Genomic DNA, 27,659 nt, shown 5'->3' with positions numbered 1-27,659 from the left:
CCGGACAAAGAGAATGTCCAGTGTTCAAAAGAAAATAAAATGCTCCACGTGCATAACACTTCATCAAAGTTCACGGCTCCCTTGCTTCTGCTGTCAATATGTCATAAACACACAGCGATCTTTGTCCTGAACTGTCGCTGGAGTTTGCAATCTGATAATAAACTGGTCCAAATGCGAACAATAAATCAAAGCGACGACGCCAACATAACCGGACCATGATGCAGGTTGTACTTCTTCTCTGGATCAGATGAAAATTTCTAAATAAACGCAATCATAGCTAGCAGTACTGAAGCAGTAATTCTGCCACGGACCAGATGTTAGAAAGTCTCACTCATGCAAAATGAGACTTTGTGTGTTTCAACACAAGCGTGATGCGACAGGGTGTGCCTTTACATCCTGAATAGGGCGAATTTCATTTTAATGAGCGAGTTATCAACTGGACATTGCTCAGGGTGAGTTCACTTACTGTCAGGGCCATAAAATTCGGATGCTCGGATTGGCTGAAACCAGACGCAGGAGTCCAGCACCAGGTAAGCACAGAGCGATAAGGGGAAATGTTATGTTGTTTTATTAAGCCCACTGGTCGCGCTAATATTGTTAATGTTTCTATCAGTTCCCTATTGTCCTCAGGATTGCTTGGATTAATGAATATGTGTATTTAATTTTGTTTGTGTATTTTTAAGCAAAGACTTTATATATCTGGCAGCGATATTTAGGATAAAAATTCCTGTAATAAATCTCACTGGCAGTTGATAAAAGTATGGAAGTCTACACTCAGTGGGCACGTTTTTATGTACCCCTGTTCCTAATGATGTGACACTGAGTGATTGCTCGGGGTTCACTGCGGCTGCTCCCCGTCCAAATCCAAGGGCATGTGTTCAGTGACGCACTCTTGCACACCGCTGTTGGAGTGCATGGTTATTTGAGTTCTTGCCGCCTTCCTGTCGGACTTAATCAGTCTGGCCAATCTCACTGAGCTCTCTCATTAACGAGGCCTTTAGAGCCGCCGCTCACTGGATGTTCCTTTGGTTTGTTTCCGGTCCATTCTCTGTAAACCGAGAGATTTATACGTGAAAATCCAAGTACCCGATCAGTTTCCGTAACACTCAGACCACCCGGTCTGGCACCAGCCATCACTCCACGGTCAACAGACACTTACATCACATTTATGTCCTATTCAGATGTTTGGCCTGAATAACAACTGAACCTGCTGACCATATCAAAATGTGTTTCTGCTTTGAGTTGCGGGCAGATGATTAACAGATTCGCATTAATGAGCTGGTATACAGTTGTACCTAACAAAAGGGCCATTTCGTGCATTTCCCGTATAGACAAACCCTCACGCAACTCGAATATGAACACGGAAGAGATCTGAGCCTGATTATTGCCGATTTGCATGTTTGCAACAACAGGCTGTCGCTGGCAAGGCAGTGGACAAAACACTGTTATAAGGTGGGGGTAACTTTGAGAGAGAGACTCGGCACTGTTCCCTCTAAACTGTGTGTCTGCGTAACCAAGATGCTCCCACGAACGGAGCCTTTGTTGCAGCGCAGATGGAATTAAACACTGCCAGAGAAACGTTTATGAAACCTGATTTTTTTTCTTTGTTGTGCTGCATTTTTATCCCATCCTTTAATTAGTAATTAAAATCAAACGAATGCTTTTTTTTAAATTATTGTTGTCGGCCTGCATTCTAATTATTCATAGATGCACATTACAAAAAAAGACGCTTCTACTACGCTGCACTTTTTTCAGGCCGTGTGAACATTTCCGGCTCAGAGCAATGGTTGATCCACGCAGCTGCAAAAATAGTAATTAGTGGGAACATTGGAGACCGAACCACGTTAGATTCTATGCATATTAATCACGATTGAATATGGTACATTATCGTGCTTCCTCTTATAGACGAGATGTTAAAAGTCAATAGATAGTCAAAACTGTTTCACCGGGAGCCTCTCTGGGATCCAGGAAATAGTAATGAATAACGCAAGAAAAATTAATAATAATTTCGCCTTGTCCAAGGGAGCATACTGTGAGGCAATGAGGCTCAAGTGCTCAACAATACAGAACTAATGTTGAGCAGCGAATAACTAGACGGTCCATTTAGTATAAATTTAAGAACTTTTCGTTTTCGTTTCTCGAAAGATCACTATCAATGCCCTGATAATCACTTTTGCTACCTTTTCAGAAAACTGGGTGTAGTACCTCCCCCATTATAGGGATGAGCAAGGATGAGATCTGGGTCAAATTGCGCAATTAAGCGTTCAGGGTATCACGCAGCATCTCCGACAATCCCTGTTCTGATACTGTGTCTCCCACAGTGTCTTTTAAACAGATAGAATCTGACGTACGAGTTTGCAGTACTTTATGAGAGGAAGGCAGGAATATGGCATTGGGGTGAAAAAAATCAGCCATGATTGAATGATGGAGCAGACTCGATGGACCGAATCACGTCATTCTGCTCTGATACCTTATCGTGAATGAATGATGAGTCCTTCGTATCACGTATCAGGATTTGTGACGTGTGAAGGACTATTACAGATTTGTTCACTGAGATCCTTTTATTTGTCTTCAGCGTTTAAATTTCAGTGAGATTCGCATTTGAAACATTGAGCAGAAATAGTTTGTTCTCCTTTGTATTGCTCATACACTTTAGAAAGATAGAAACATGGAATAGTACAGTCGGCCCACAAAGTTGTGCCGACCCTCAAACCCTGCCTCCCATATAACCTCCACCTTAAATTCCTCCATATACCTGTCTAGCAGTCTCTTAAACTTCACTAGTGTGTCTGCCTCCACCACTGACTCAGGCAGTGCATTCCACGCACCAACAATTCTCTGAGTAAAAAACCTTCCTCTAATATCCCCCTTGAACTTCCCTCCCCTTACCTTAAAGCCATGTCCTCTTGTACTGAGCCGTGGTACCCTGGGGAAGAGGCGCCTGCTATCCAATCTATCTATTCCTCTTCATATTATTTATCTCTTTGGTTAAAGTTAGACCTGCGGTGAGAGATTTATTGGAAGAAAATCCCACAACTGGAAGCAAACCACGACTGAAAACCAGGGAAGAGCGACAAGTGAACCAGCCCGAGGACTGAGAGCAACGACTGGAGAGAACCCTTCTGACTGAGGGTTTCCATTGATTCAGTCGGGAGAGAGTTTGGCGAGTCTCATTTACTCGAACACTGGTCCGTTAGATAATACCTATCTGTACAATGGAAGGTACGAAATAGGTGGAATGGACTGAATGTGTTCGGAAGAACCTGTCATTCCTGTGCGTGACCCAGCACTAATCACACCAGGTCTGGTAATGTGCTTTCAAAAGCCCAGCTCTTTAAAATCACTCACATTCCATCAGTGTTTGCTCATTTGAAGGTCTTGCATCAGCTGAAGTAGCTTTTGGTCAGTTCTGATGTTTCCTTGTTACGTTATATTCATCTTAAAATGAGTTGACAATTTCCTCCCTTTATAAGAAGCCGCAAGTGCGTCTCCTGCAGTGATTGTAGAAATGTCGAATTATCATGAACTGCAGCAACATGTCATTGATTCTTCTGGCTATTGCAATCTGCAATGATATACTTACCCTCGAATATATCGTCGCGTAGGCCTCTGCTGAGAACAGACCTTTTTAAAAGCAAAATGTCCCAACACTGCATTTTATTCAGTTCTCAGTAGCAAAGCGCAACCAATAGTTTTCATTTACATACCTTGGCCTCATCAAGTACTTTTCTGCTAATTACATTTTCAGAACCTGTGAACGTGACATTTAGCAGAGGTAGAAATTCAAAGTTATTTTCCCATGGATGCTGTGCATGGGTCTTCAGCAAAGCATTTGACAAGGTGTCACAGGACAGCTTGGCCTAGGTGATTAGGTCCCATGCTGTCAAGAAAGAGCAAGTTGGATGTTTTCAAAATTAGCTTCAAGGTAGCAAGCAAAGAGTGCTGGTTGAAGTTTGAATGGAGGTGAGTAATTAGTGGTGTGCCGCAAGGGACCTTTGATATTCGGTATTTTATAGCAATGATTTGGATGCGGTTGCACAAGGCTTACATGACTGGTAAGTTCGAAGAATGCACAACATTAGTAGTTGCTGTTCGCAGAGAAGATTATCGTAGCTACAGGGGATCTAAATGGACAGTGGGTGGTAAAGAGATTACTAAACCAACACGAGCAGCAACGGATTCATGCAGATGTTGGAGATTATGTGGAGGAAACAGCCAGAGGAAGTGGATGAGGCAGGCGCATTCGCATAATTCAAAAAGCAGCTGGGATGTGTAGATGGAGTGAAAAGGCCAGAAGGGAAATGGGACCATGACAGGAAATTGAGACCATCTCAGTGGGCACTGTGGTTGGCATTGTCTCGTTAGGCTAAACACTCTGAATTTGAACTCTATTGCTCTGTGAGTCTGTCAGTAGATGCGCCAGGTATCAGCGGACAGACATACAGACATGGTGTGGAAGTTATTATTAAGCGGGAATGTTTGGTCCCCAAGCCAACTGCTTCTCTGATGCAGGGGATGGAAATACTGTCATATCTGCAAAGTAACCCTGCTCTCTCTGAATCACTGTCTGCTTGTTCTGTAATTTAGAACATCACCAGCGGGTGGAGCTGTCCTGCACCAGGACCAAAGTGTAAACAAGACGACGACGATCAACAATCGTCAGTCAGAATCAGAATGGACAAAGGTATGATCACAGGGATCTTTGAATTAAACTTGTGTCGCGTTTGTACACAGTAGTTCAGATGAAGAAACTGACACAGATGTTAACAGGGCATAGAAATGTTTCATCGAGCAGTGTCATTTATCCCACGGGTAAAGCCACCTTCAGTAATTGATCAAACTAACAGTTCTAGCGCATTTCCAAATGACTCTGTCACCTATAAAAATATGATTGTGCTCAAATCTGTGATTCCAGGTGGAATAAAAAAGATGTTACAGCCTGGAAACGGGTCCTTCTGCCCATCAAATTCATGCTGATCTAAATGTCTGAGCTTGCCCCGTTTTCCTGCAGCTTTTCCAAAATTTCCCTTGTAAAATTATTCCATCCATTTTCCTTCCCGCATGCTCTCAATTTTGCAATTATATTTGTGTTTGCGGCCTCCTCTGGATGCAGGTAATTTATATCCACCAGCCACCACGTGGAAAAAATGCCCCTTTGGTCCCTTTTAAATCTCTGCCCTCAAGTCTCAGACTCCCCTATGCCCTGGAAAAAGACTGTGACCATCTATCCTATCTGCACCACTGATTACTATATGTGTGTGTGTGTAAGGTCACCCTTCAAGCTCCCATGCTTCAGGCCAAACTGTCCCAGCCGAAACATATAACACAAAGAACAACACCCTAGTCCTGTACCGTAGTGGTCATTCTTCACTACACACTTTCCAGTTTGATCAGCTCCATCCTATAGATTAGCAACTGCAACTACATGCAAAGCTCTCTAAAGGAGACTTTGCCAATGACTTGCATAGTTGTTACATGACGATCATCAGGCGGGGTATAAGAAGGGAACCACGGGAGCGGTCAGAATAGATATCAAGGTAATGGTCAGCATGTGACGCAGGGTACCGGACGCTGTGCGTTTCAAGGGAATGGTCAGTCTGTGACCAAAGGGACTGGATATCGTGTGACAAAGCAATTGGGGAATGTGTGATCCAGCTGACTGGACCATGTGTAAACCTGTAGCTGGTCTGTGTGTGACGCAGTCTACTGGACAGCAAGTGACTCAGGGAGATTTTAGCTTGTGGAAGATAATCCCGGTGATATTTCCCAGTATCACCGGAAACCGTTGCATTAAGATCCCGTGGTCATCCGTGTGTTCAACTGCTGTGAATTCAGTGATCAGTATTACTGTGTCTATCCTGTTATTTTACTGGGAGTGAATGTGTCCAGTCACCGGCTTATTGGGATGGTCACCTGGCAGGACGTACGGTTCACATTCACCAGCACAGTTCCACTCCAGATCTGGTCAGCCAGAGTCTCGGCTCCATTGCAGTCTGAATCAGTTTTGCTCAGATCTAAATCATACTCGTATAACCTGCAATTCATCACTTATTTCAGTTGGAGAATTGAAACGAGCAGCGATAAGACTGAAGAGGATTTTACCAGGCGGATCATCGAGGGAAGATGATCGGGACACCAGAAGCAAGGTACCAAAGCAGGGTCAGATTGAGAGCAATGTCCGAATGGAATGCGGTCCGGCCGCAGAGGAGGAGGAGCAAATTCAGCCCAGAGACAGTGACGTCAGAGACACTGATCAGGACCCTGGAACCAGCACAAGTGAGGCGACCGCCTGTCAGCTCGGAAGCAAATTAAACATGGAATTGTCAAGTCCCCAACAAGGAGCGGGTGAGTGGTATATGAGGGTGATGGGTTCTCAGAATGTGGCAGGAAGGAGGGTAAAGTTGAAGCCTTTTTGGACGGTTGATCAGATGAGGGGGGGGGGGGGGAAGTGTGGGTCTAGTACATGTGGTGTAGCGGCAGCTGTTACTCCACTGCAGGAAATGTACTACCTGCTCTGACGATTTCCAGGATGTGTATTGGAGGAAACGCAGCTATCCAGATGAGGAGAGTATTTCCAGGATGTGAATCAAGGGAAATGTATTCGCCAGGATGGAGAGAGTATCTCTGGGAAGTGAATATTACCGACAGTCCCAACATTGATTGCCCATCCAAAATTGAAATAGGTCAGTGGGTGGGATGGGGGATGGACTGGTTTGCATTAAATGTGGTCCTTCTATTAACCTAATCCCTAGGACATTGTTGGTTCGGTTTTAAGGCCAGTGTTGGAGATGGGGAATTAATCCATTTCTGTGTCTGTGAGCAGGTTCAAGTCATGTTTTTTTTGTTTTTGTTGAGTTGGGTGAGATCAATGGAGACGAGCGATATCTGAGTTCAAGCCTACATTTTCCTTTTTATATTCACAGAGTCAGAGTTTACAATCTCTGACCTCCTGGCACAGGGGGAAGAATATCGACTGTACCAACTGACAAAGTTCTATAGGGACAGACTCAAACAAGCAATTGAAGAAAAGGTTGAAAGACTCGGTTGGATGTTGACAAAGGAGGGACATTTCAGTAGAGAAGAAAATGAGGTGAGTGTAGTGTGTGTATTGTCACCGAACTGTATAGTGTATGGTGACCAAAATTAATCTCCTTCACGTTCTACGAGTTCTACATGGGAATGGAGACTTTGATCTCTGACTTGTCTCTCGCAGATCTGCTTTCAGCTGTTAAGGTGGGGAGCACTGGGAACTACAGGTTCAGTGTCACCTTTTCCTCTCACACCTGCTTTATTGATCAGTGTGAAACAAGAGCAGTGGCTGCATGTCTGGACTTCCAACAGGCATTCAGTCTGAAACTCTTTTCAAACTTTGTCTGAACCGTCGGGCAGTTTCATCTCATCTCATTAGTCCAGGATGAATATCAAACTGTCAGATTATAAATTGGGACAACCGGCTTCACTGCCGTACTTGACGGAGGGAAAACTGCTAACCACATCCGGTCTTGACTCCATGAGTTTCCAAACAATGTGTGGCTGACTTGTCATCGGCCTTGAAACAGGCCTTTTGGACCATCTATTCCATGCCGGTCTACTTAAACTACCTATTCCCGGGCCATGGCGCTTTATACCCTTATCATTAATGGAACTATCCAGACATTTCTTAACCGCTTGTACTACTTGCGCTGCTAGCTAGTTTCACACACTTAGCACCCTCTGAGTGAACAAGTTTCACCTTTGTACCCCTTGAACATTTCACCATTCACCCTTTACTGATAAACTGTTGTTGTAGTACCTCTTTACCTCAGTACAAAATTCCTGCTTGCACTTATCCTATCTATACCCCATGTAATTGTGTACACTTCTATCAAATCTCCGCTCAATCTTTCATGTTCCAATGAATAAAGTCCTGACCCGTTGACTCTTTTCTTATAACTTAGGTCTTCCAGTCCTGGCAACATCCTTGTAATGTTTTTCTGTACTCTTTCAAACTTATTTCCATCTGTCCCGTAGATAGTTGAGCGAAACTGCACATAATATTCAAATTAGGCCTCAACAACATCTTACACACCATCGTAACCCATCTACTGTATACGATATTCTCATTTCTGAAGGTCAATGCTCAAAGAAAATTTCTTTCAGAGCCTATCAACATTTGTCGCCACTTCCAATGGCTTATGGACCTGTATTCCCAGAACACTTTGTTCTTCCGGTCGCTGTGTAAGATCTACCCTGCTTGGTCAATCCGAAGTGCTACATCTTGCACCTGTCTGCATTAAATTGCATCGGTCCCTTTTAAACCCATTCTCCGGTTGGTCTAGATCTCACTGTAAGCTCTTGTAGTCTTCCTCTTTGTCCACTGCACCTTCCCAATGTTGGAGTCATCAGCAAATTTGCTGATGCTGTTAGCCATAATTTCATCCAGATCAATGATATAGATGACAAACAACAACAGGCACAGCGCCGATCCCCGTGACACTGCACGAGCTACAGGCGCCAATCAGAAATGCAACAGTCTATAGTGACACTCCGGATTCTTCAAAAAAGTTATTGTCTATCCAGTTTACTACATTATCTAGGATGCTGAGCAACTGAATCTCCTTGACTAACCTACTATACTGGACCTTGTCAAATACCGTGCTAAAGTCCATGTAAACAATATTCACAACCTTCCCTTCATCGACTTTCCTGGTAACTTCCTCGAAATTCTTTAAGATTGGTTAGACGTGAAAGATCACGCACAAAGCTGATTATCTCATGACCACAAAAATCAATAGTTTGATCTAAACGGGAAAAAAGCACTAAACATAAAATAGATCTGCTGACTAGCTGATATCTCATGATCCCAAAAATCAACAGGTTGTCCTGAAAGGGAAGGGAAAAAACGAAAAAGAAATCTGCTAACTTGCTGAATATCTGACTAATGAGAGACAGGGACACACCATTTCAGGTCACTCTCCTTGGAGCTCGCAAACAGTGATTGTCTTGTCCTAGATCTGACCTATTCAGCCATGAGTGGTATTAGAAAATCAAGTGTGTTACACCCGTGAATAACTCTGTTCTCATTGGCGCTAAATGTAATTATTTAGACAGGCATTATCCAAAGGCAAGAGGAGTAATCTGTAAATATGTATACTCATCTATAAATTCATCATTTGAAGACTACTGCTTTACTGGTAAAACTTTAAATCTCTTTCAAAACTGTAACTCCTCAGACATGGTAGCAGTGAAACTGAGGGATTATTTTACAGTGCAGTGGACCATCAGGGAATTATGTTGATTTATTCCATATTTATTGTCCATTATTCATGTTATGAGAACCTTTCCAGTTCCCTACTGGTAACTGTTCTGGGAGAGCAATCATTCTAACCCAGGACATCATTGCTCTTATTTCTCAGAGTAATGTCCTGAGCACATCCATCTTCAATTACATCCTCGATTACCTTAATTCCATCATAGGTGTATGTTGCTTGAAGGCTATTCAAAGTTTAACTCATAATTCCTCAGTTAATGAGGGAGCCCCAGCCTACATACAGGAAGTGATCACCATTTTACAGCATGAGTGCCAGGCAGTGACCATCTCCATTATAAGACGGCCGCAATGACATCCCTTAATGTTCTGTTGTTTTTACACATCATAAGACCATAAGGCATAAGAACACAAATAGGCTATTAGGCCCATCGATTCTGTTCCGCCATTAGATCATGGGTGATTTACTATCCCTCTCAACTCCATTCTCCTGCCTTCTCCCAGTGAACTTTGCTGACCTGATTAATCAAGAAGGTACCAACCTCTGTTTTAAATATACCCAGTGACCTGGTCTCCGCAGCTGTCAGTGAAAATTGAGAGGATCTCCACATCCTCTCAATGCCTTTCGATATTCCACAGGTTACAATTAGATTTCCCCTCATCCTTCCACACTCCAGCCAGTACAAGTGCATCCAGGATCCATTCCCATCAAAATCAGGTTTAATATCACTGCTTCTGTTAGTTTTGATTCATCTCTGGAATTTCCACAATGCCATCACATATTTTCTCTCATCAGGAAACTAAAGCCGCTCACAATATGCAAGTGTGGTCTAGCTAGTGCTTGTTCTTATATTCTACTCCTCTCGAAATTAATGCTAACATTTGTTTTTGCCTTTCCTAACACCGACGCAAACTGCACGGAATCCTGCGCTAAGACTCCTGAGACTCTTTACAACTCTAAAAAATAGTGTACGACTTCATTATTTCTGCCAAAGTGTATAGCCATGTACCTCCCTATAGTATATTCCAATTGCCACTGATTTGTCAATTTTTTCATCGGCGTAAGTCCTCCCGCGAAATCCCTGCTTCCTCAACGCTTGTTCGCACTCCCCATATCTTCGTAATGCGCGCAATCTGGGCCATAAAACCTTAAAATCATTGACAGAACGGAAAAAGAAACTGTCCCAAAACCAACCACTGCAAAACACCTCCGGTCACCAACATCCAACAAGAAAAAAGTCCTATTTGTTCCCATTTTGTGCTTCTTGACAGTTAGACAAATTCTGTCTGGAGAATAACATGGATCCTCTATCCATGTTAGTGTATTTCTTGTCCTACTGTCGGCCCTTGTCTTGTTAAATGGCGTCATGTGGGGCACCTAGTCAAAGGTCCTCGGGAAGTCCAAGTGAACAAGTTGCACTGGCTCCGTTGTCGACCCAGCATGCTATTCTCTCAAAAAGTTCCAACAGTTCCGTCAGGCAAGATTCCATTCCATGGATTTTGGTCTTTTTTTTAATCATGTGCGTCCAAATACCCCGAAAACATCATCCATTATCACTGCTGGCATCTTCCCAAACGCTGATCAGACTAACTGGCCTCTAATTTAAAATGGTCGGTCCTCCGGAACCATTCCAAACTCTAGTGATATCTTGAGCGATTATTACTAATATCTCCACAATCTTTATCGGACTCCTCTTTCAGAAGCAATCGGGTGCGATTGGTCTGAACTTATCTATCTTCAGAACATGCAGTTTCCCGAGCGCCTTCTCAGTAATAATTACAAATACATTCACTTCTGCCGCTTGACATTCTCAAGTATCTGGCACGTTCTAGTGTTTTTTTTACAGTGAATGCTGACGCAAAATACGTACTAATAAATTCCGCCATTTCCTTGTCCCCTGACAGTGCCTCTCTACTGTCATTTTCCAGTGCCCCAATATCCACTTTCCTCTATTTCACTCTTCATATATCATACGGACCTTTAGTTAAGCTATTTTACGTTATTCGCTATCCTACCTTCATATTTCATATTTTCTCTAATTACAGCATTTTCATTGCCTTCTGTTGGTTTGTAAAAACATCCCAGCTCTCCAGCTTTCTATTATATTTTGTAATATTCTGTGCCCTCTCCTTTGCTTTTGTGCTGCTTTGACTACCTCGTCAGCCACGGTTGATCATCCTCCCTTTAGAATAATTCTGCATGTTTGTGATCATTTGTCCTGCGCCTTCTGAATTGGCTCCGAGAAAAATCGGCCATCCCTGCTCTGCTATTGACCCTGTTAGTGTCATTTTCGAATTTACTTTTTTGCCCAGCTCCTCTCTCATACCTCTGTACTTCCTTTATTCCACTGAAACACTGATACATCTAACTTTACCTTCTCCCTCTCAAACTGCAGTGCGAGTTCCTTTATTTTATGATCACTGCCTCTTAACGGTTTATTTACCTTGAGCTTCCTGATCAAATCCTGTGCAATACACAACACAGAACTAGATCCGCCTTTCCTATAGTGGGCTCAATCATAAGCTTCTCTCAAAAGCCATCTCATAGGCATTCTACAATTTCCCTGACTCAGGATTCAGCACCGACCTGATTTTCCAAAGCTACCTGCATATTCAAATTGCCCCAGGATAATTTTATCATTCACATTCTTACATGCCTCTTCTCTCTCCCGTTGCAATTTGTAGCTCACATCCTGGCTACTGTAAACAGGCCTGTATATAATTTCCATCAGGGTCATTTTACCTATACAGTTTTTTAACATCTATATCGTCCAATCCGATATCACCTCTTTCTCAGGACGTTTCATTTTTAATGACAACGGAGTCAACGCAATACTTTCACCTACCTGCCTGTCCTTCGATTCAATATTTATACTTGGATTTAAGCTCCGGAATATGATCTTCTTTCAGCCACGATTCAGTGATGCCCACCATCCAGTTTTTGCTCTCTTGCTTTCCCCTCTTTTCCGCTCATGTTGTCATATCTTATTGATGTAATGTTGCACATTGATGGACAAGTAAATTAATCAAGTTACAGGGTGTCAGTGAATCCTTATTCTTACACACTATTGATTTAGAATTTCCTTCAGTTACTGTTTCTCTGTTAATGACTGAACCCAGGGAGGATGAGGCAGCAGCCCAGTGACTGCATCTGTTCTGAAGCTACCGGGGCCATGAACAGATACTTTCCTGCACATTCCCCATGTCTGTCTGGCTGCTCCACAATAAATACACTGTTTCCCTTTTATAGAAAATCACTGAACTGACAGAGAAGGGAAACCGGACAGAGAGTTCCAGACTCTTCCTCAGTTTGGTGATGGGCAAAGGCTCCCGGGCCCGGAGGGCGATGTGGGAATCCTTTGTGACATGGAGGACTGAGTTACCCAAGTTGGACAGAATACTGAGGGAAATACAGGAACTCGGTATGTTAAAACCACGCATTGAACACAAGGGCACATTGAAATAAACAGTTTTAATTATTTTAGTTCTGTTTTCATGGACATTTTTTTTTATTTAAACAGGTCCCGATCCTCAGAAATACATGATCATCGCCCAAGGGTTATCTGAAATACCCCCTCAACTGAACGGTGAGTGATGAAATGCAAAGTTCAAACCAGATCTCAGTGACAGCGACTTGGTAGAACCTGGAAATCAAAATTCACCATTAATTCACTGATCTCTGTTCAGGTTACAATTCAGAGAATCTCTCGTTGCAGCCTGAATATTCTGCAATGTATTTTTCTACTAATCCAGCTGTTGGTTCTGCTGGAACCTTCACTCCAGGTCCTCCCGCTCTGGGACTGCCCACACACCCCAGGCAGGCTCCTGATACACTCTATGACCCAGTCCAGGTGACTTTCCTATCTTCGACCTTTCAGATACGGAACCACCTTCTCCCTCGTAATAGCAGCTGCACTCAAAACTGTTCATGGATGTCCTTTACATTTTGTAATTCTGCTAGTGACTTCCAAAGATGTCTGACATTTCCTTTTCACCCATTACTACATCTACAACATCATTTTTCAGCAGTCCAATGTTGACTCTCTCACTTTTTTTTACTCTTAAAAATATTTTGGTATCCTCTTTTATATTATTGACCATATCCCCGCATTTACTGCACATTTCATGTGTATATCTAGGAGAATCTATATCATATTTGCCTCAAACATGACCAAGGCAATAAATTACAGGCACCCACTACCATGTGAAAAACTCCCCACGTGCTGTAAATTTACCCCATCTCACCTTAAGCAAATGCCCTCTGGTACTAGACACCAGCCATATGTAAAAAAAAAACAAATTGCTGGCTGTGCACATAAACTCTTATCTCTTAATCTTACACACTTCTTTCAGATCTCTTTTCTACCAGCAGGGTAAACAACCCAAGTTTATCAAAGCTCTACTTGTAGCACATGCCACCGAATCAAGGCAACACCCTGATGAACCTATTCTTCACCCTCTCCAATCCTTGCAAGAGCTGGACAATCAGAAGTGAATACAATACTCCAGATGCTCCCTAAAACCATAAGATCCAGGAGCAGAATTAAGCCAATCGGCTCAGTAAATTTGCTCTTCAATTCCTCTCTACCCCATTATCACAGTAAATGTTGACACTCTTCCTAATCAGGAACATATCAACCTGCATTCTAAATATACTCAACTGCTTGTTTTCCTCAGCTGTCAATGACAATAATTTCTCAGATTCACCACCCGCCAGCGAAAGAAATTTCTCCCAGTGTGGATCCTCGCCAGCCAGGATGGGTATCAGTATTCTCAAGCATGATAATTTTCTCTATGAGCCTCCCATGTGGGATCTTGTCAAACACCCAAATAATATCCAAGCAGACAATATCCATGTGTAACTTCATCCATCACCTTTGTCCCCTCCTGGAAGAATTCAATCATGTTAGCAAGACGCTACTTGCCGCGCCCAAAGCCTCGCTGCTGATCCCTAACCCACCACAAACATTCCCCCTTTCATATTCCCATGGGGCAGAAGATATAAAAGGCTGAAGGTATGTACCACCAGCCTCAAGGACAGATTTAATTCTGCATTTCTAAGACTACTAAATGGTCACCTACTATGTTATTATTTGCTTCTTAATAATAAGACAATTTTATATATAAAATTGTAACATCGTGCATCTCGGAACTAATTACCGCTCACTTAGATGCCCACAAAAGACATACAGAAGAGTGGTAAGAATACAACTTGGGTATGAACGGATTTAAGGAACAACTGATAAAAGATTATGTAATTCTATAGCAATACCTGGGAAAGCAGAAAACTTTCAATATTATATAGCCTATCAAAAAGCATTTGATTCTGTTCCTCGCCTGTTTAAGATAATTTTCTAATATATGTAAGATGCACCCAATCTTTGTGAAATTTTTCATTTTCAATTTTGTTTTATTAATTTAAAAAATATAAGGATAGATACAAATCAGAGAAGTTATATCAAATGCATATTTAGTAAAAGTACAAATAAAGAAAGGAATATACACTGTCAAAATCATGTATAGGATAATATTAAGTGAATATAAAAAAGGAACCGTAGCTCCACTTAACAATTCATAAAAAAAGACTCAAATTTCCATCATTGAGAAAGAAAAAAGAAACCACTAAACTAACCTAAAACAAACAAACAAAAAAAAAAGAGGATTGGGCAGTTCATTTTGAGGATATAATTACCAAAGAAAGGAAAAATCTTTCTGGTCAAATGTGAAACTTCGCAGAGAAGGAAAAAAGTTACCTAAGAAAGTACAAAAAGAAAATTAGAGCATATGGAAATATTGAATGAAAGGTCGCCAGGTATGCTCAAAGTTAATAGATGCATCAAGCGTCCGACTTCTAAATTTCTCCAAGCTTAAACATGACATAATGGAGGAGAGCCAGAAAAAAAAACAGAGTGGATGGATTGGGATCCTTCCAATACGACAAAATATCTCTCCTGACCAATAAAGTTGAAAAAGCTATCATACGTTGAGAGGAAACAGGAACATTTCTTGCTTCCTTTGGAGTGATCCCAAAGATTGCAGCAAGTGAATTAGGTTGTAGGTCCAAACCTATGATTTTTGATAACGTTCAAAAAACTTTGTTCTCTCTAGTCATATCCATCTTTACTGTTTTTTTTCAAACTATCAATTCTGGATAAGGTCTTTTTAACATGGAAAATTAAGGGAATAAAAACTTTTTTAGATTTGTTTTTAAAGAATTGTTTAATGTCTTTTTCGCAGCTATTGGATAACTATGATATATCTAATGCACAATTTTTTAGATATTTACAAGTTAGGAAATTTTTACACGATTTGTTACCGAATTATCTATTTGTTCATTTATCAAATATGATAGATGCTATTTTTCAGCTTAAACCACTTCAGAAAGGATTGATGGTTATTATATATAAACAGCCTTGTGTTCGCTCTGGAAAATGCCCCCTTTTATTTTGATAACAGTGGTTGTTCCTTTGTGGTTGTTAATAGGGCGATTATTGTATGCCAATGCTTCATTAGATGTTGTAGAAATTTATATATTATAAATTATATTATAATTACTATTATGATAATATTACATTTACAAATTATGTCTAATGATAAGGTTAAATGTGCTTGGGAATTGGAACTTCAGGAGTCATTTTCAGCTGATCAATGGAATAAAATTTATCGTTTAGTTAACAATTCATCTATCTGCGCCCGTCACTCCTTGATTCAGTTCAAGGTAGTGCACAAGGCGTATATGTCAAAAGATAATCTAGCGCATATTTTTTTTCTAATATAAATCCCACCTGTGATAAATGCAACGTGAGGTGGCTACCTTAACTACCTTAAAGTTTTGGTCTTCTATAAAGTTAAATAATTTTTGGACAGATGTCTTTGTGAAATTTCTACAACATCTGATGAAGCATTGGCGTACAATAATCACCCAATTAACAACCACAAAGGAACAATTACTGTTATCAGAATACAAACGGCTTGTATTTTGTAAATGGAGGCATTTTCCAGAGCGAATACAAGGCCCACTATGGTTTTGTCTAGTTTTAAATCCGCTTTCTAATTTACCGAAACCGACAAAAATCACTGCATCAAATCAGAAAAACAAAATAAACGAATGATACCTTGACACAGCTGTACAGGAATGATTGGAAATTAGCTGTTCTTGCATCAGTAAAGCAAAAACAGTTAATTCAAATAATGGAACTAATTTCTAAAGAAACCATATATAGCATATATAGCTATGCATGTCTGTGTGATTCTATGAAATTAAATTAAATAATTTGTGTAGAAATAGAATAAAAAAGAGTTTAGTGAGGCACTATCGTTGGGTTCAATATCCATTCAGAAAATGGATGGCAGAGGAGAAGTTGTTCCTGAATCGTTGAATGTGCACGTTACTCCGATCCCGTACAGTAGTCCCCATGAACCAGACGGTGATGCAGCCAGTTACAATGCTCTGCAAGTCACACCTGTAGAAATATTCGAGTGATGTTGGAAACTCCTGATGAAATATAGCCACTGTTGTGCCTTCTCTGTAGCTGCATCGATATATTGGGTCCAGGTTAGATACTCGGAGATATTGACAGCCAGGAATGTGAAATTGCTCACTCTTTCCACATCAGATCCCTTTATGTGGACTGGTGTGTTGTGTTCCCTCATCTTGCCTTCTCTGAAATCCACAATTAGTTCTAACGATATATTTTCATCAACGCAAGGAGGATTCAGCACCCCATACAAGCATAAGCAATCCAGATAAAGGGTACACATCACTGAACGGAAATGAAAGCATAACCGATAAAAAGGAAGACACTATCATAAGAGAAGATGTTAACCAATGGAAGGGTGTCCTGGCTTGCGTATTTAGACAGCTGGGACGCAACATCCATGGTCAACTCTGATAGGCGGAGGCAGCATAATACAGTGCCCTACACTCCACCTGCCAGACTGATCAGTAGCAGATGCCAAGAATTCACCACCCTCTCCACGCACACGATGTATACCAGTGAGACGCTTAAGGAATCACGGAGAATCCTTTCCATCTTTCCTCCGCTCCTCCATCACTGAGACTGAAAACTACCCATTTACATTCTTGTCGTTCCAATGGGTTATCAATCCGAAACTTCACTGTGATTCTCTCCAGTTGCTGCCCGACTTGAGTACTTCCCGCATATTCTGTTACTGTTTTGATGCAAGAGCAGTGGACACCTGTGACTCCCCAATGTGCAGCTTTGCCAAAATGCAGTATCCTGCTCTCCATATTTCCACACCAGATCAACATTAACATTGCCTGTTAATGATGTAAACAATGCTTTAAATATAGTGAAATGTTGTTGTAACGGGAGTGCAGAAAGGATTGGAATAGAATATCAGGGTAATGCTCACCTTCACAAGTAATTAGTGTCAGAATATGAGGATTGGATATTTTCTGGGACTTTCATCACTGTCAACTCTGGTGTCTGTGAACAGAATCTTACTTTGTCCTAATATCCATGGAAGTATGAATTTAATTCATGTAATCTCAAACACTGAATGTTGAAATGCAGTTATAAAGTTCTTTGTCAGTAGAGTTATTTAATTTTTTGACAATGTTCTTTGTTTCCATGGAAGATGTTCAACAGAAACACAGGCAGACTCTGCGGGTACAAACTGCAACACTGAGAATGAATACGATCTTGATGAGGGACAATGTGAAGATTTTCCAGCTGGTTGATCGATACGCTGAGCTCACGGTCATTTCTACTGTTCGAGATCGGACACTGGTGGAACATGAGCTGTTGGCAAGAGGCAGACAACATGAAGAACTGAGAGAGAGACATCCCCGCAGAAAGCTGGAAAAAGTCCGGACTGATCAGTTGTTCCAGAGCAGCTCTTCCCGAAGTAAATCCAAATCTGGGATTTCGGCAGCAGTGGCCGGAGTCCCGGGGGTCGGGAAAACAACAATGGTACAAAAGATTGTTTATGACTGGGCCGCGGGGAAAATATACCAACAATTCCAGTTTGTCTTCAGTTTCAAATTCCGGGATTTAAATTTCATTAACTGCAGACTAAACCTGAGAGAACTGATTCTGGATCAGTATCCTTACTTTGGGAATACCCTGAGAGAGGTCTGGAAGAACCCAGAGGGATTGCTATTTATATTCGATAGTTTGGATGAATTCAATGACAAAATTGTTTTTACTGACAGTCGGACAGACATAGAACCTCCGTCCACATGCACAGATCCTGAATTCAAGTGCAAGGTGTCTGACATTGTGTACAGTTTAATCCAGGGCAAGCTGCTCCCAGGGTGTTCAGTGCTGTTGACCACCCGCCCCACTGCGTTACATTTATTGGAAAAGGCTGAGATCAGTGTGTGGGCTGAAATCTTGGGATTTGTTGGTGAGGAACGGAAGGAATATTTCATCAGGTATTTTGAAGATCAGACGGTGGCAGCTGCTGTTTTCAAACACGTGAAGGAGAACGAGATCCTGTATACGATGAGCTACAATCCCTCCTACTGTTGGATCCTCGCTCTGGTACTGGGCCCCTTCTTCACACAAAGAGTCAGGGGCCCGCAGCGAGTTCCCAAGACCATCACTCAACTGTATTCCTACTATATTTACAACATCCTGAAAAACCATGGCCGTGAGATTGAGAGCCCCCGTGATGTGTTACTCAGGGTTGGTCAGATGGCCTTCAGAGGAGTGTCTGAGAAGAAGATTGTGTTTACAGATGAAGATTTGATCAAGTACAATCTGCAGCCTTCCCAGTTCCTGTCCGGGTTCCTGATGGAGCTTTTGGAGAAAGAGAATTCTGCCCGGAGCGTGGTGTACACATTCCCACACCTCACCATCCAAGAGTTTGTAGCTGCAGTCGCACAATTCATTAATCCAAATCCCGGGGATATCCTGAAATTCCTCACTGAAGCCCACAACACGACAGATGGGCGATTTGAGGTATTTCTCCGTTTTGTTGCTGGTCTCTCCTCCCCAATGACAGCTCGGGGCCTGGAGGAGATTTTGGGTCCATTTCCAAATGAAACAACCTGCCGGATGATTGACTGGGTGAAGGAGGCGGTTAAACGCCAGAGTGGAAACACAGAGAGTGAAGCTGGTAAAAGGAGCCTCCTGAACACATTGCATTACCTGTTTGAGTCTCAGAATCGTGAACTGGCTCAGGCCGCACTGGGATCAATGGAATCACTTTCATTCCGTGAAAAGACACTGACCCCAATTGACTGCGCGGTCCTGTCTCATGTCATCGGACTCTGTGATACAATAAAACAACTCGACCTGGAGAACTGCCAGATTCAGTGTGAAGGAATCCAGCGGCTGGGACCTGTGCTGCACAAGTGCCAGGAGTTGAGGTAACTTGATTTATCTCTCACTCTGAACTGTGAAACTGTTCGATTGTGTTGTTTCAATGTAAAGGAATTTGGGTTGAACTGTAGTAAATCAGATTGTGAAGAATTGTGACAAATGATCTTGGGATCGGTCAGTAATTTCCCAAGGACGGGAGGGTTCTGTGGTTCTTTGTGAAGGGATTTTGGAGACTTCAGCAGATCAGTGAACAACGGCCATTGGTTTAATGGTAGTAAATCACAGGAATGCCGAGTTTCTTGCTGCCTGTGACACGTCCATTGACAATGTTCCTTCTCACTATTACTGACACCCAGACCGACACTGACTGCAGCAGGTGGGTCAGAGATTCACATCCACTTCCCGGTGAGGGACAAGAGACCGTCAGCAGACTGTCCCAGTGAGAAGGAGAGAAATACCATTGTGAGATTGTCCTCCCCAGCCGTTCCCCGTGTGTGACTATCACCATGTCCACCTGTGTGACTGTGCTCACTACCAGATACACAGACCCCATGGGCGCTTCTCCTCTCCTGATTGTTGGCCACAGTTCAGACCCACCCCTCCCTTGCAATCTATTTCTGGATCATCTCATCTTATTGGATTATCTTTTCCCATCGGTATACTCGTCTGGGTCTTCTCATCCGCATTCCCTTCCTCCTATGGGATCTCTCATCCCCAGCCCCTTCCTCCTGCAGGATCTGTCTTCCTATCCCTTTTCCTTAGGTGGGATCTCTTCCACTGTCTTCCATCTACATTGCCTCAATCACAAATCTTCCTCACTCTGGGAGTTTCTCCCATCGTTCATCCCTGCACTTTCCGACCCTTTCATATCAGGTACACTTTTTTAGCCATCGGGGAATGAGACAGAATATGTGGGGTTTACAGGGTCACACCGATAGACTAAATTGCTGACATTCGGTTAATACACTGGAGCTGGGCAGTGAGGGACATTGACAGTGATGGGAACTCCGATCAGTGATTTACTGAAGGGTTTAATGTTTCCTGAATTATCCGAGTGAGAGTAATTCCGTCAGACACACGGTTTGAATCACTTTGTTCATCAATCTGTCTGTTTGTGTTTAGACTTCGGGAGAATGACGTGGGAGATTCAGGAGTGAAACTGGTGTGTGCGGCTCTGAGGAACCCGGAGTGTAAAATACAGAAACTGGTGTAAGTACCAGACTATGGGAGATTGTGTTTACAGTCAGTGGGTGTCTGACACTGAACATCAATGTGATCAGTAATTGTGTTACTGATAAACACTGGGGATTTGTACCGTCTCCTGTCTCTCCGTGTCCTTCACCCTCACACTCTCTGATCTCCAGGCTGTGGGATGTCGGTCTCACAGATTCTGGTGCCGAGGAACTCGTCTCCACTCTCAGTACAAACCCATCACTGACGGAGCTGTACCTGGGTGGTAATAAACTGAGAGATTCAGGAGTGAAACTGGTGTCTGCGGCTCTGAGGAACCCGGAGTGTAAAATACAGAAACTGGGGTAAGTACTTGACTGTGGGAGATTGCGTTTACAGTCACTGGATATCTGACACTGAACACTAATGTGATCAGTAGAAAGAAAGAAACAGAGAAAATATACAGCACAATATAGGCCCTTCGGCCCACAAATCTGTGCCGAAAATGTCCATACATTAGAACTACCTAGGCTTTACCCATAGGCCACTATTTTCTGAGCTCTATGTAGCCATCCAGGAGTCTCTTAAAAACCCTATCGGTTCCGCCTCCGCCGACGTTGATGACAGTCCATTCCACGCACTCACTACTCCCTGCGTAAAAGGAAAACTTACCGCCGACATCTCCTCTGTAGCTGCTTCCAAGCACCTTAGAAATATGCCATCCTGGGCTAGCCATTTCAGCCCTGGGGAAAATCCTCTGACTATCCACATGATCAATGCCTCTCATTACGTTGTACGCCTCTTTCAAGTCACCTCTCATCCTCCGTCACCCCAAGAGAAAAGGCCGGGTTTAATCAACCTATTTTCCTAAGGCATTTTCCCCAATCCAGGCAACTACCTTGTAAATCTCCTCTGCACCCTCTCCATGGCTTCCACGTCCTTCTAATAGTGAGGCGACCAGAACTGAGCACAGTACTCCAAGTAGGGTCTGACCAACGTCCTATATTGCTGCAACATTACCTCTTGGCTCCTAAATTCAATTCCACGATTGATGAAGGCCAATACACCATACGCCTTCTTAACCACAGAGTCAACCTGCGTAGCAATTTTGAGTGTCCGATGGTCTCGGACCCCAAGATCACTCTGATCCACCACTCTGCCAAGAGTCTTACCATTAATACTATATTCTGCCATCACATTTGACATACCAAAGTGAAGTACCTCACACTTAACTGGGTTGAACTCCATCTGCCACTTCACAGCCCAGTTTTGCATTCTATCAATGTCCCGCTGTAACCTCTGACAGTCCTCCACAATTCCACAACACCCCCAAATTTGGTGTCATCAAGAAATTTACTAACCCATCCCTCCACTTCCTTATCCAAGTCATTTATAAAAATCACAAAGACTCGGGGTCCCAGAACAGATCCCTGAGGCACATTTCTGGTCACCGGCCTCCATACAGAATATGACCCGCCTACAACAACAATTTGCCTTCTGCGGGCAAGCCAGTTCTGGATCCACAAAGCAATCTCCCCTTGGATTCCATGTCTCGTAACTTTCTCAATAAGCCTTGCATGGGGTACCTTATCAAATGCCTTGTTGAAATCCATATACACTACATCTACTGCTCTTTCTTCATCAATGTGTTTAGTCACATCCTGAAAAAATTCAATCAGGCTCGTAAGGCACGATCTGCCTTTGACAAAGCCAAGCTGACTATTCCTAATCATATTTTGCCTCTCCAGATGTTCATAAATCCTACCCCTCAGGATCTTCTCCATCAAATTACCAACCACTGAAGTAAGCCTCACTAGCGTATTATTTCCTGGGTGATCCCTACTCCCTTTCTTGAAAAAGGGAACAACATCCCCGACCCTCCAATCCTCCGTAACCTCTCCCGTCCTCACTCATGATGCAAAGATCATAGCCAGAGTCTCAGCAATCTCCTCCCCCGCTTCCCACAGTAGCCTGGGGTACGTCCCGCCATCTCCCGGTGACTTATCCAACTTGATGTTTTCCAAAAGCTCCAGCACATCCTCTTTCTTAATATCTACACTCTCAAGCTTTGCAGTCCACTGCAAGTCATCCCTACAATCACCAAGATCTTTTCCGTCACGAATACTGAAGTGAATGATTCATTAAACACTTCCTCTATTTCCTCCGGTTCCATACGCATTTTTCCATTGTCACACTTGTTTGGTCCTATCCTCTCATATCTTATTCTCTTGCTCTTCACATACTTGCAGAATACTTTGGGATTTTCCTTAATCCTGTCCACCAAGGCCTTCTCATGGCCCCTTCTAGCTCTCCTGATTTCATTCTTAAGCTCCATCCTGCTAGCCTTATAATCTTCCAGATTCATATCACTACCTCGTTTTTGAACCTTTTGTAAGCTCTTCTTTTCTTCTTGACTAGATTTACAACAGCCTTTGTGCACCACGGATCTTGTACCCTACCATCCTTTCCATGTCTCATTGGAAAGTACCTACTCAGAACCTCATGCAAATATCCCCTGAACATTTTCTACATTTCTTCAGTACGTTTTCCTGAGAACATCTGTTTCCAATTTATGCATACAAGTTGCAGCCTGATAGCCTCATAGTTCTCCTTACTCCAATTAAAGGTTTCCCTAACTTGCCTATTCCTATCCCTCTCTAATGCAATGGTAAAAGAGATAGAATTGTGATCACTATCTCCAAAATGCTCATCCACTGACAGAACTGACACCTGGGCAAGTTCAGTTCCCAATACCAGATCAACTACAGTCTCTCCTCTTGTAGGTTTATCTACATATTGTGTCAAGAAACCCTCCTAAACACACCTAACAAACTCCACCCCATCTGATTCCCTCACTCTAGGGAGATGCCAATCAATATTTGGGAAATTAAAATCTCACACTTCAACAAACCTGTTATTATTACTTCCTTCCAGAAACTGTCTCCCTATCTGCTCCTCGATGTCCCTGTTACTGTTGGGTGGTCTCTCCAAAACACCCAGTAGAGTTATCGAACCCTTCCTGTTACTAACTTCCACCCACAGATACTCCATGTCCTTCCTGAAACATCTAAAACCTGCCACTTGAAGTTACCATTCCTGCCCCTGCACCATCCAAGTTTCTGTAATGGCCACAACATCATATCTCCAAGTGCTGATCCATTCTCCTAGGCTCATATGCTTTGTTCGTAATACGTTTTATTCATCATACTCCTTAAATTAAAATAGACACATCTCAAACCATCGGTCTGAGCGCGTCCCTTCTCTATCACCTGCCTATCCTCTTTTTCGCACTGTCTCCAAATTTTCTCTATTTGTGAGCCAACCTACCTTTCCTCCATCACATCATTTCGCCCCCACCCAGCACTTCTAGTTTAAATTCTCCCCAGTGGCCTCAGCAAACATGCCCGCCAGATATTGGTCGCCCTGGGATTCAAGTTCACACCTGCTCCAAAAGAGGTCCCAAAGATCCAGAAATCTGAATCCCTGCCTCCTGCTACAATCCCTCAGCCACACGTTTATCCTCAACCTCATCCTATTTCTATTCTCATTGCCACGTGGCACAGGCATTAATACCGAGATTACCACCTTTGCGGTCCTGCCTCTCAACTTACTTCTGTACTCTTTCAGGACCTCTTCCATTTTCCTACTATGTCATTGGTACCAATATGTACCATGACCTCTGGCTGTTCTCCCTCCCACTGTAGGACATCTGAAACATCCCGTACCCTGGCACCTAGGAGGCAAACTACCATGTGCGTTTCTTTCCTGCATTCAAAGAATCTCCTTTCTGACCCCCAAACTATAGAGCCCCCTATCACTACTGCCTTCCTCTTCCTTTCCCTACCCTTCTGAGCCACAGGGCCAGACACTGTGCCAGAGGGACGGGCACAGTTGCTTCATCACCCCCGTAGGCAACCCCCCTCCAGCAGTACCCGAACAAGAGTACTTATTGACAAGGGGTACAGCCACTGGGGTACTCACTATTACCTGCTTCTTGCCCTTCCCTCTCCTGACTGTGACCCATTTCTTCAGTCTCCCGTGACCCCGGTGTGACCACCTGCCTGTAACTCCTCTCTATCACCTCCTCCCTCTCCCTGACCAGACGAAGATCATCGAGCTGCATCTCCAGTTCCCTAACTCGGTCCCTAAGGAGCTGCAGCTCGACACACCGGGTGCAGATGTTGCCGTCCAGGAGGCTGGGAGTCTCCAGGATCTCCCACATCTGACACCGAGCACAGAAAACCAGCCTCACACACATACTCTCTGTCTGTATTGTAAACAGATAACCTACCTCGCCTCGACCCTTTATCGCCGAAGCCCTGTTGAGCCAAAGCCTTCCTACTCTGTCTCCCGCTCCTCTGACGCTCGCTCTGTAAATCTGTCTTCCTTTTAAACTCTTCTCGCTGTTCTCACTGGCCGACTTGCGCAGTTGTGCTGAAGAAAATAATCATTAATTGTGTTACTGATAAACACTCGGGATGTGTACCGTACCCTGTCTCTCTGTGTCCTTCACCCTCACTCTCTCTCATCTGCAGGCTGGACAATGTCGGTCTGACAGATTCTGGTGCCGAGGATCTCGCCTCCGCTCTCAGTACAAACCCATCTCTGACGGAGCTGGACCTGAGTTATAATAAACTGGGAGATTCAGGAGTGAAACTGGTGTCTGAGGCTCTGAGGACCCCGGAGTGTAAAATACAGGAACTGTGGTAAGTACCAGACTGTGGGAGATTGTGTTTACAGTCACTGGATTTCTGACACTGAACATTAATGTGATCAGTAATTGTGTTACTGATAAACACTGGGGATTTGTACTGTCTCCTGTCTCTCTGTGTCCTTCACCCTCACTCTCTCTCATCTCCAGGCTGATGAATGTCGGTCTCACAGATTCTGGTGCCGAGGATCTCGCCTCCGCTCTCAGTACAAACCGATCACTGACGTGGCTGATCCTGGAATCAAACTCGCTGACAGACCGATCTGTCCCCGCTCTCCGCCGGCTCATACTGACCCTCCCGAGTCTGGAGTGGATCTGGTAAATGTTTGCTTTAATGTTCAATGTGATAAAATATCAGCGGATCCGCGGGTTTTCTGGTGATATTTGTCTGTGAGTGTTTTTGAAACATTAACACCAGTCCCCGGTTACTGACACTGTCGTGTCATCTGTTTCAGGCTTGTGGAGAATCTTTTCAGTGAGACCGGGAGGAAGGAACTAAGATCTCTGCAGGAACCCAGACCCGAACTGAGAGTGGATCTGTGAACATCTGAATGTGTGAACATCCCCACCCGCGGGATGGGGATAATCTGGCCGATTCCCCGCCCTCCGCTTTAACTCTCCCTTCCACTTTAACTCCCCGCTCACATTTAATGGCCGCGCGCCCGGGTAATTCCCAACGGATTTAACGGAACCGGCTCCAGTCTTGAGTTCATTGACATCGGAAGCGTTCTCGTAGTGACGTATTTCCGCCTGTTGTCCAGTGGCGCAGCTTCCTCCGAATATGCGGATTCGAGTCTTCCCACGTGACCGTGATCTCAATCAAATGCCATTCTTTCCCATTCATTCCCACCATCCGCACTCCCAATGACACCACCCCTTCCCATTCACTTCAACTATCCACATTCCTAACGGGACGCACCGCTACCCATTCGTTTGCGTCGTCCAAACTTCCAATAGACCCCACCCCTTCCCATTCACTCCCACTGTTTGCCTGCCAGTGTGCCCCGCCCCTTCCCATTTACCCCCACCGTCTGCACCCCTTCCCAATCACTCCTGTCGTCCGATCTCCCAGTGGGATCTGACCCTTCCCATTCACTCACACCATCTACCTCCCAATGGGACTCCTTTCAGTTCATTGCCAAAGGGAATGGGATCCTGGAAATTGGCGGGGACGCTTGATTTCTGTATTTGACAGAACTCGGAGCGGGGTTAACGAAATCTGATGGGAACGCCGGTGGGTTTATTAGTTACACGGAAAGTCGAGGGTGGTGTGGATGTTGACGGCTTTGTAACACTGACGATGCTCATCTCCTGGCGGAGACGGTGGATACGATCGGACGGAAGGACCTTCGCCGCGCCTTCCTGAAGATGGGGGGAGGGGTGGGTGCGTGCGAGAGAGGTTTATGGTTTCCATGTCCCAACGCCGGGTGATTCATTGCACCCGGTTCCCGGTGTCCACATAACACACAGGAAGTTATGCAGGGTACGGTTCCCGGTCTCCTTATCGAGTGGAGGGTGGTCGAGTGTGTCCGTCCTGCGAGGGGCTCCTGTTTGAAAAAAATGAATAGGGAGGGAACCACAGAAGGATTTAGAATGGTCACTAGGGAGGGAGTGAAAGGTTGACTGAAAATGGTCTCCGGTGAGAAAGTGATGGGCTGAGTGACAATGGGCGCCAGGGAGGGGGCGATGGGCCGAATTAAGATGGCCGTGGTCACCTTGTTTCTGATGGCCGACAGGGAGGGAGTGATACACTGACAAGAGAGTGGGAGAGAGAGGCAGAGTTAAAATGAACCGATAGGGTGGGGATTTTGCACTGACTGAAAATTATCACGGGGGGGCGGGGAAAGTTATGTGCTGATTAAATATCGGATTCTGGATTAAAACCAGAAAATAAAATTAATACCAGGGAGAGAGTGACGCGCCAATATAACATTGTCTATAGGGAAGAGGTGACGCGCGCTTTGAAAATGGTTTCCAGGGAGGAAGGGAGGGATGCACTGAGAGAAAATGGACGCCAGGAGGTGACAAATCAGAGGGAGTGGCAGCCAGATCTGAAATAGTCTCTGAAACCTTTGTTACAATGGCCGACAGCGAGAGAGTAATGGACAGTCAACAGAGCGGGATTGACGCACCGGGTAAAGTGGCTGAAATGCAGTCAGTGGCACATTGAGAAGAGAGAGGGGGTAATGGGGCGATGTAAAATGACCTATTGCTCTGACATAAAATGGCCGCTGCTTCG

General features: G+C 43.8%; 2 protein-coding genes across 2 annotated transcripts in view; both read left to right on the top strand.

Annotated features, from left to right (window-relative positions):
- The window catches only part of LOC140720594 (uncharacterized), a 28,737-nt gene extending 15,081 nt beyond the window's left edge, over nt 1-13,656 (top strand). The window contains exons 3-8 of the mRNA XM_073035426.1: nt 4,588-4,684; nt 6,058-6,345; nt 6,924-7,090; nt 12,498-12,669; nt 12,769-12,834; nt 13,601-13,656. Coding sequence (XP_072891527.1) covers nt 4,588-4,684; nt 6,058-6,345; nt 6,924-7,090; nt 12,498-12,669; nt 12,769-12,834; nt 13,601-13,656 — 846 coding nt within the window. The remainder of the gene's footprint in view (nt 1-4,587; nt 4,685-6,057; nt 6,346-6,923; nt 7,091-12,497; nt 12,670-12,768; nt 12,835-13,600) is intronic.
- Nucleotides 13,657-20,762: 7,106 nt separating this feature from the next.
- On the top strand, nt 20,763-26,316 carry LOC140720592 (ribonuclease inhibitor-like). Its single transcript, XM_073035425.1, has 5 exons — nt 20,763-20,785; nt 20,904-21,074; nt 25,245-25,415; nt 25,571-25,738; nt 25,876-26,316. The coding sequence occupies exons 1-5, from the start codon at nt 20,763-20,765 to the stop codon at nt 25,961-25,963; spliced, it is 621 nt and encodes a 206-aa protein (XP_072891526.1). The 3' UTR covers nt 25,964-26,316.
- The last annotated feature ends 1,343 nt before the right edge of the window (nt 26,317-27,659 follow it).

This window comes from Hemitrygon akajei, unplaced genomic scaffold (genome assembly GCF_048418815.1).
Source record: "Hemitrygon akajei unplaced genomic scaffold, sHemAka1.3 Scf000045, whole genome shotgun sequence".
Classification (NCBI taxonomy): Eukaryota; Metazoa; Chordata; class Chondrichthyes; order Myliobatiformes; family Dasyatidae; genus Hemitrygon; species Hemitrygon akajei.
This window is presented reverse-complemented; position numbering and strand designations above follow the sequence as displayed.

Excerpts from the sequence above, each read along its gene's own strand:
- LOC140720592 (XM_073035425.1), top strand. The coding sequence starts at position 20,763 with ATGGGAGATTGTGTTTACAGTCA. Across the intron at positions 20,786-20,903 it reads GGAGATTGTGTTTACAGTCA|GCTGTGGGATGTCGGTCTCA; the intron begins GTGGGTGTCTGA and ends TCTGATCTCCAG. Across the intron at positions 25,739-25,875 it reads CCGAGTCTGGAGTGGATCTG|GCTTGTGGAGAATCTTTTCA; the intron begins GTAAATGTTTGC and ends CATCTGTTTCAG.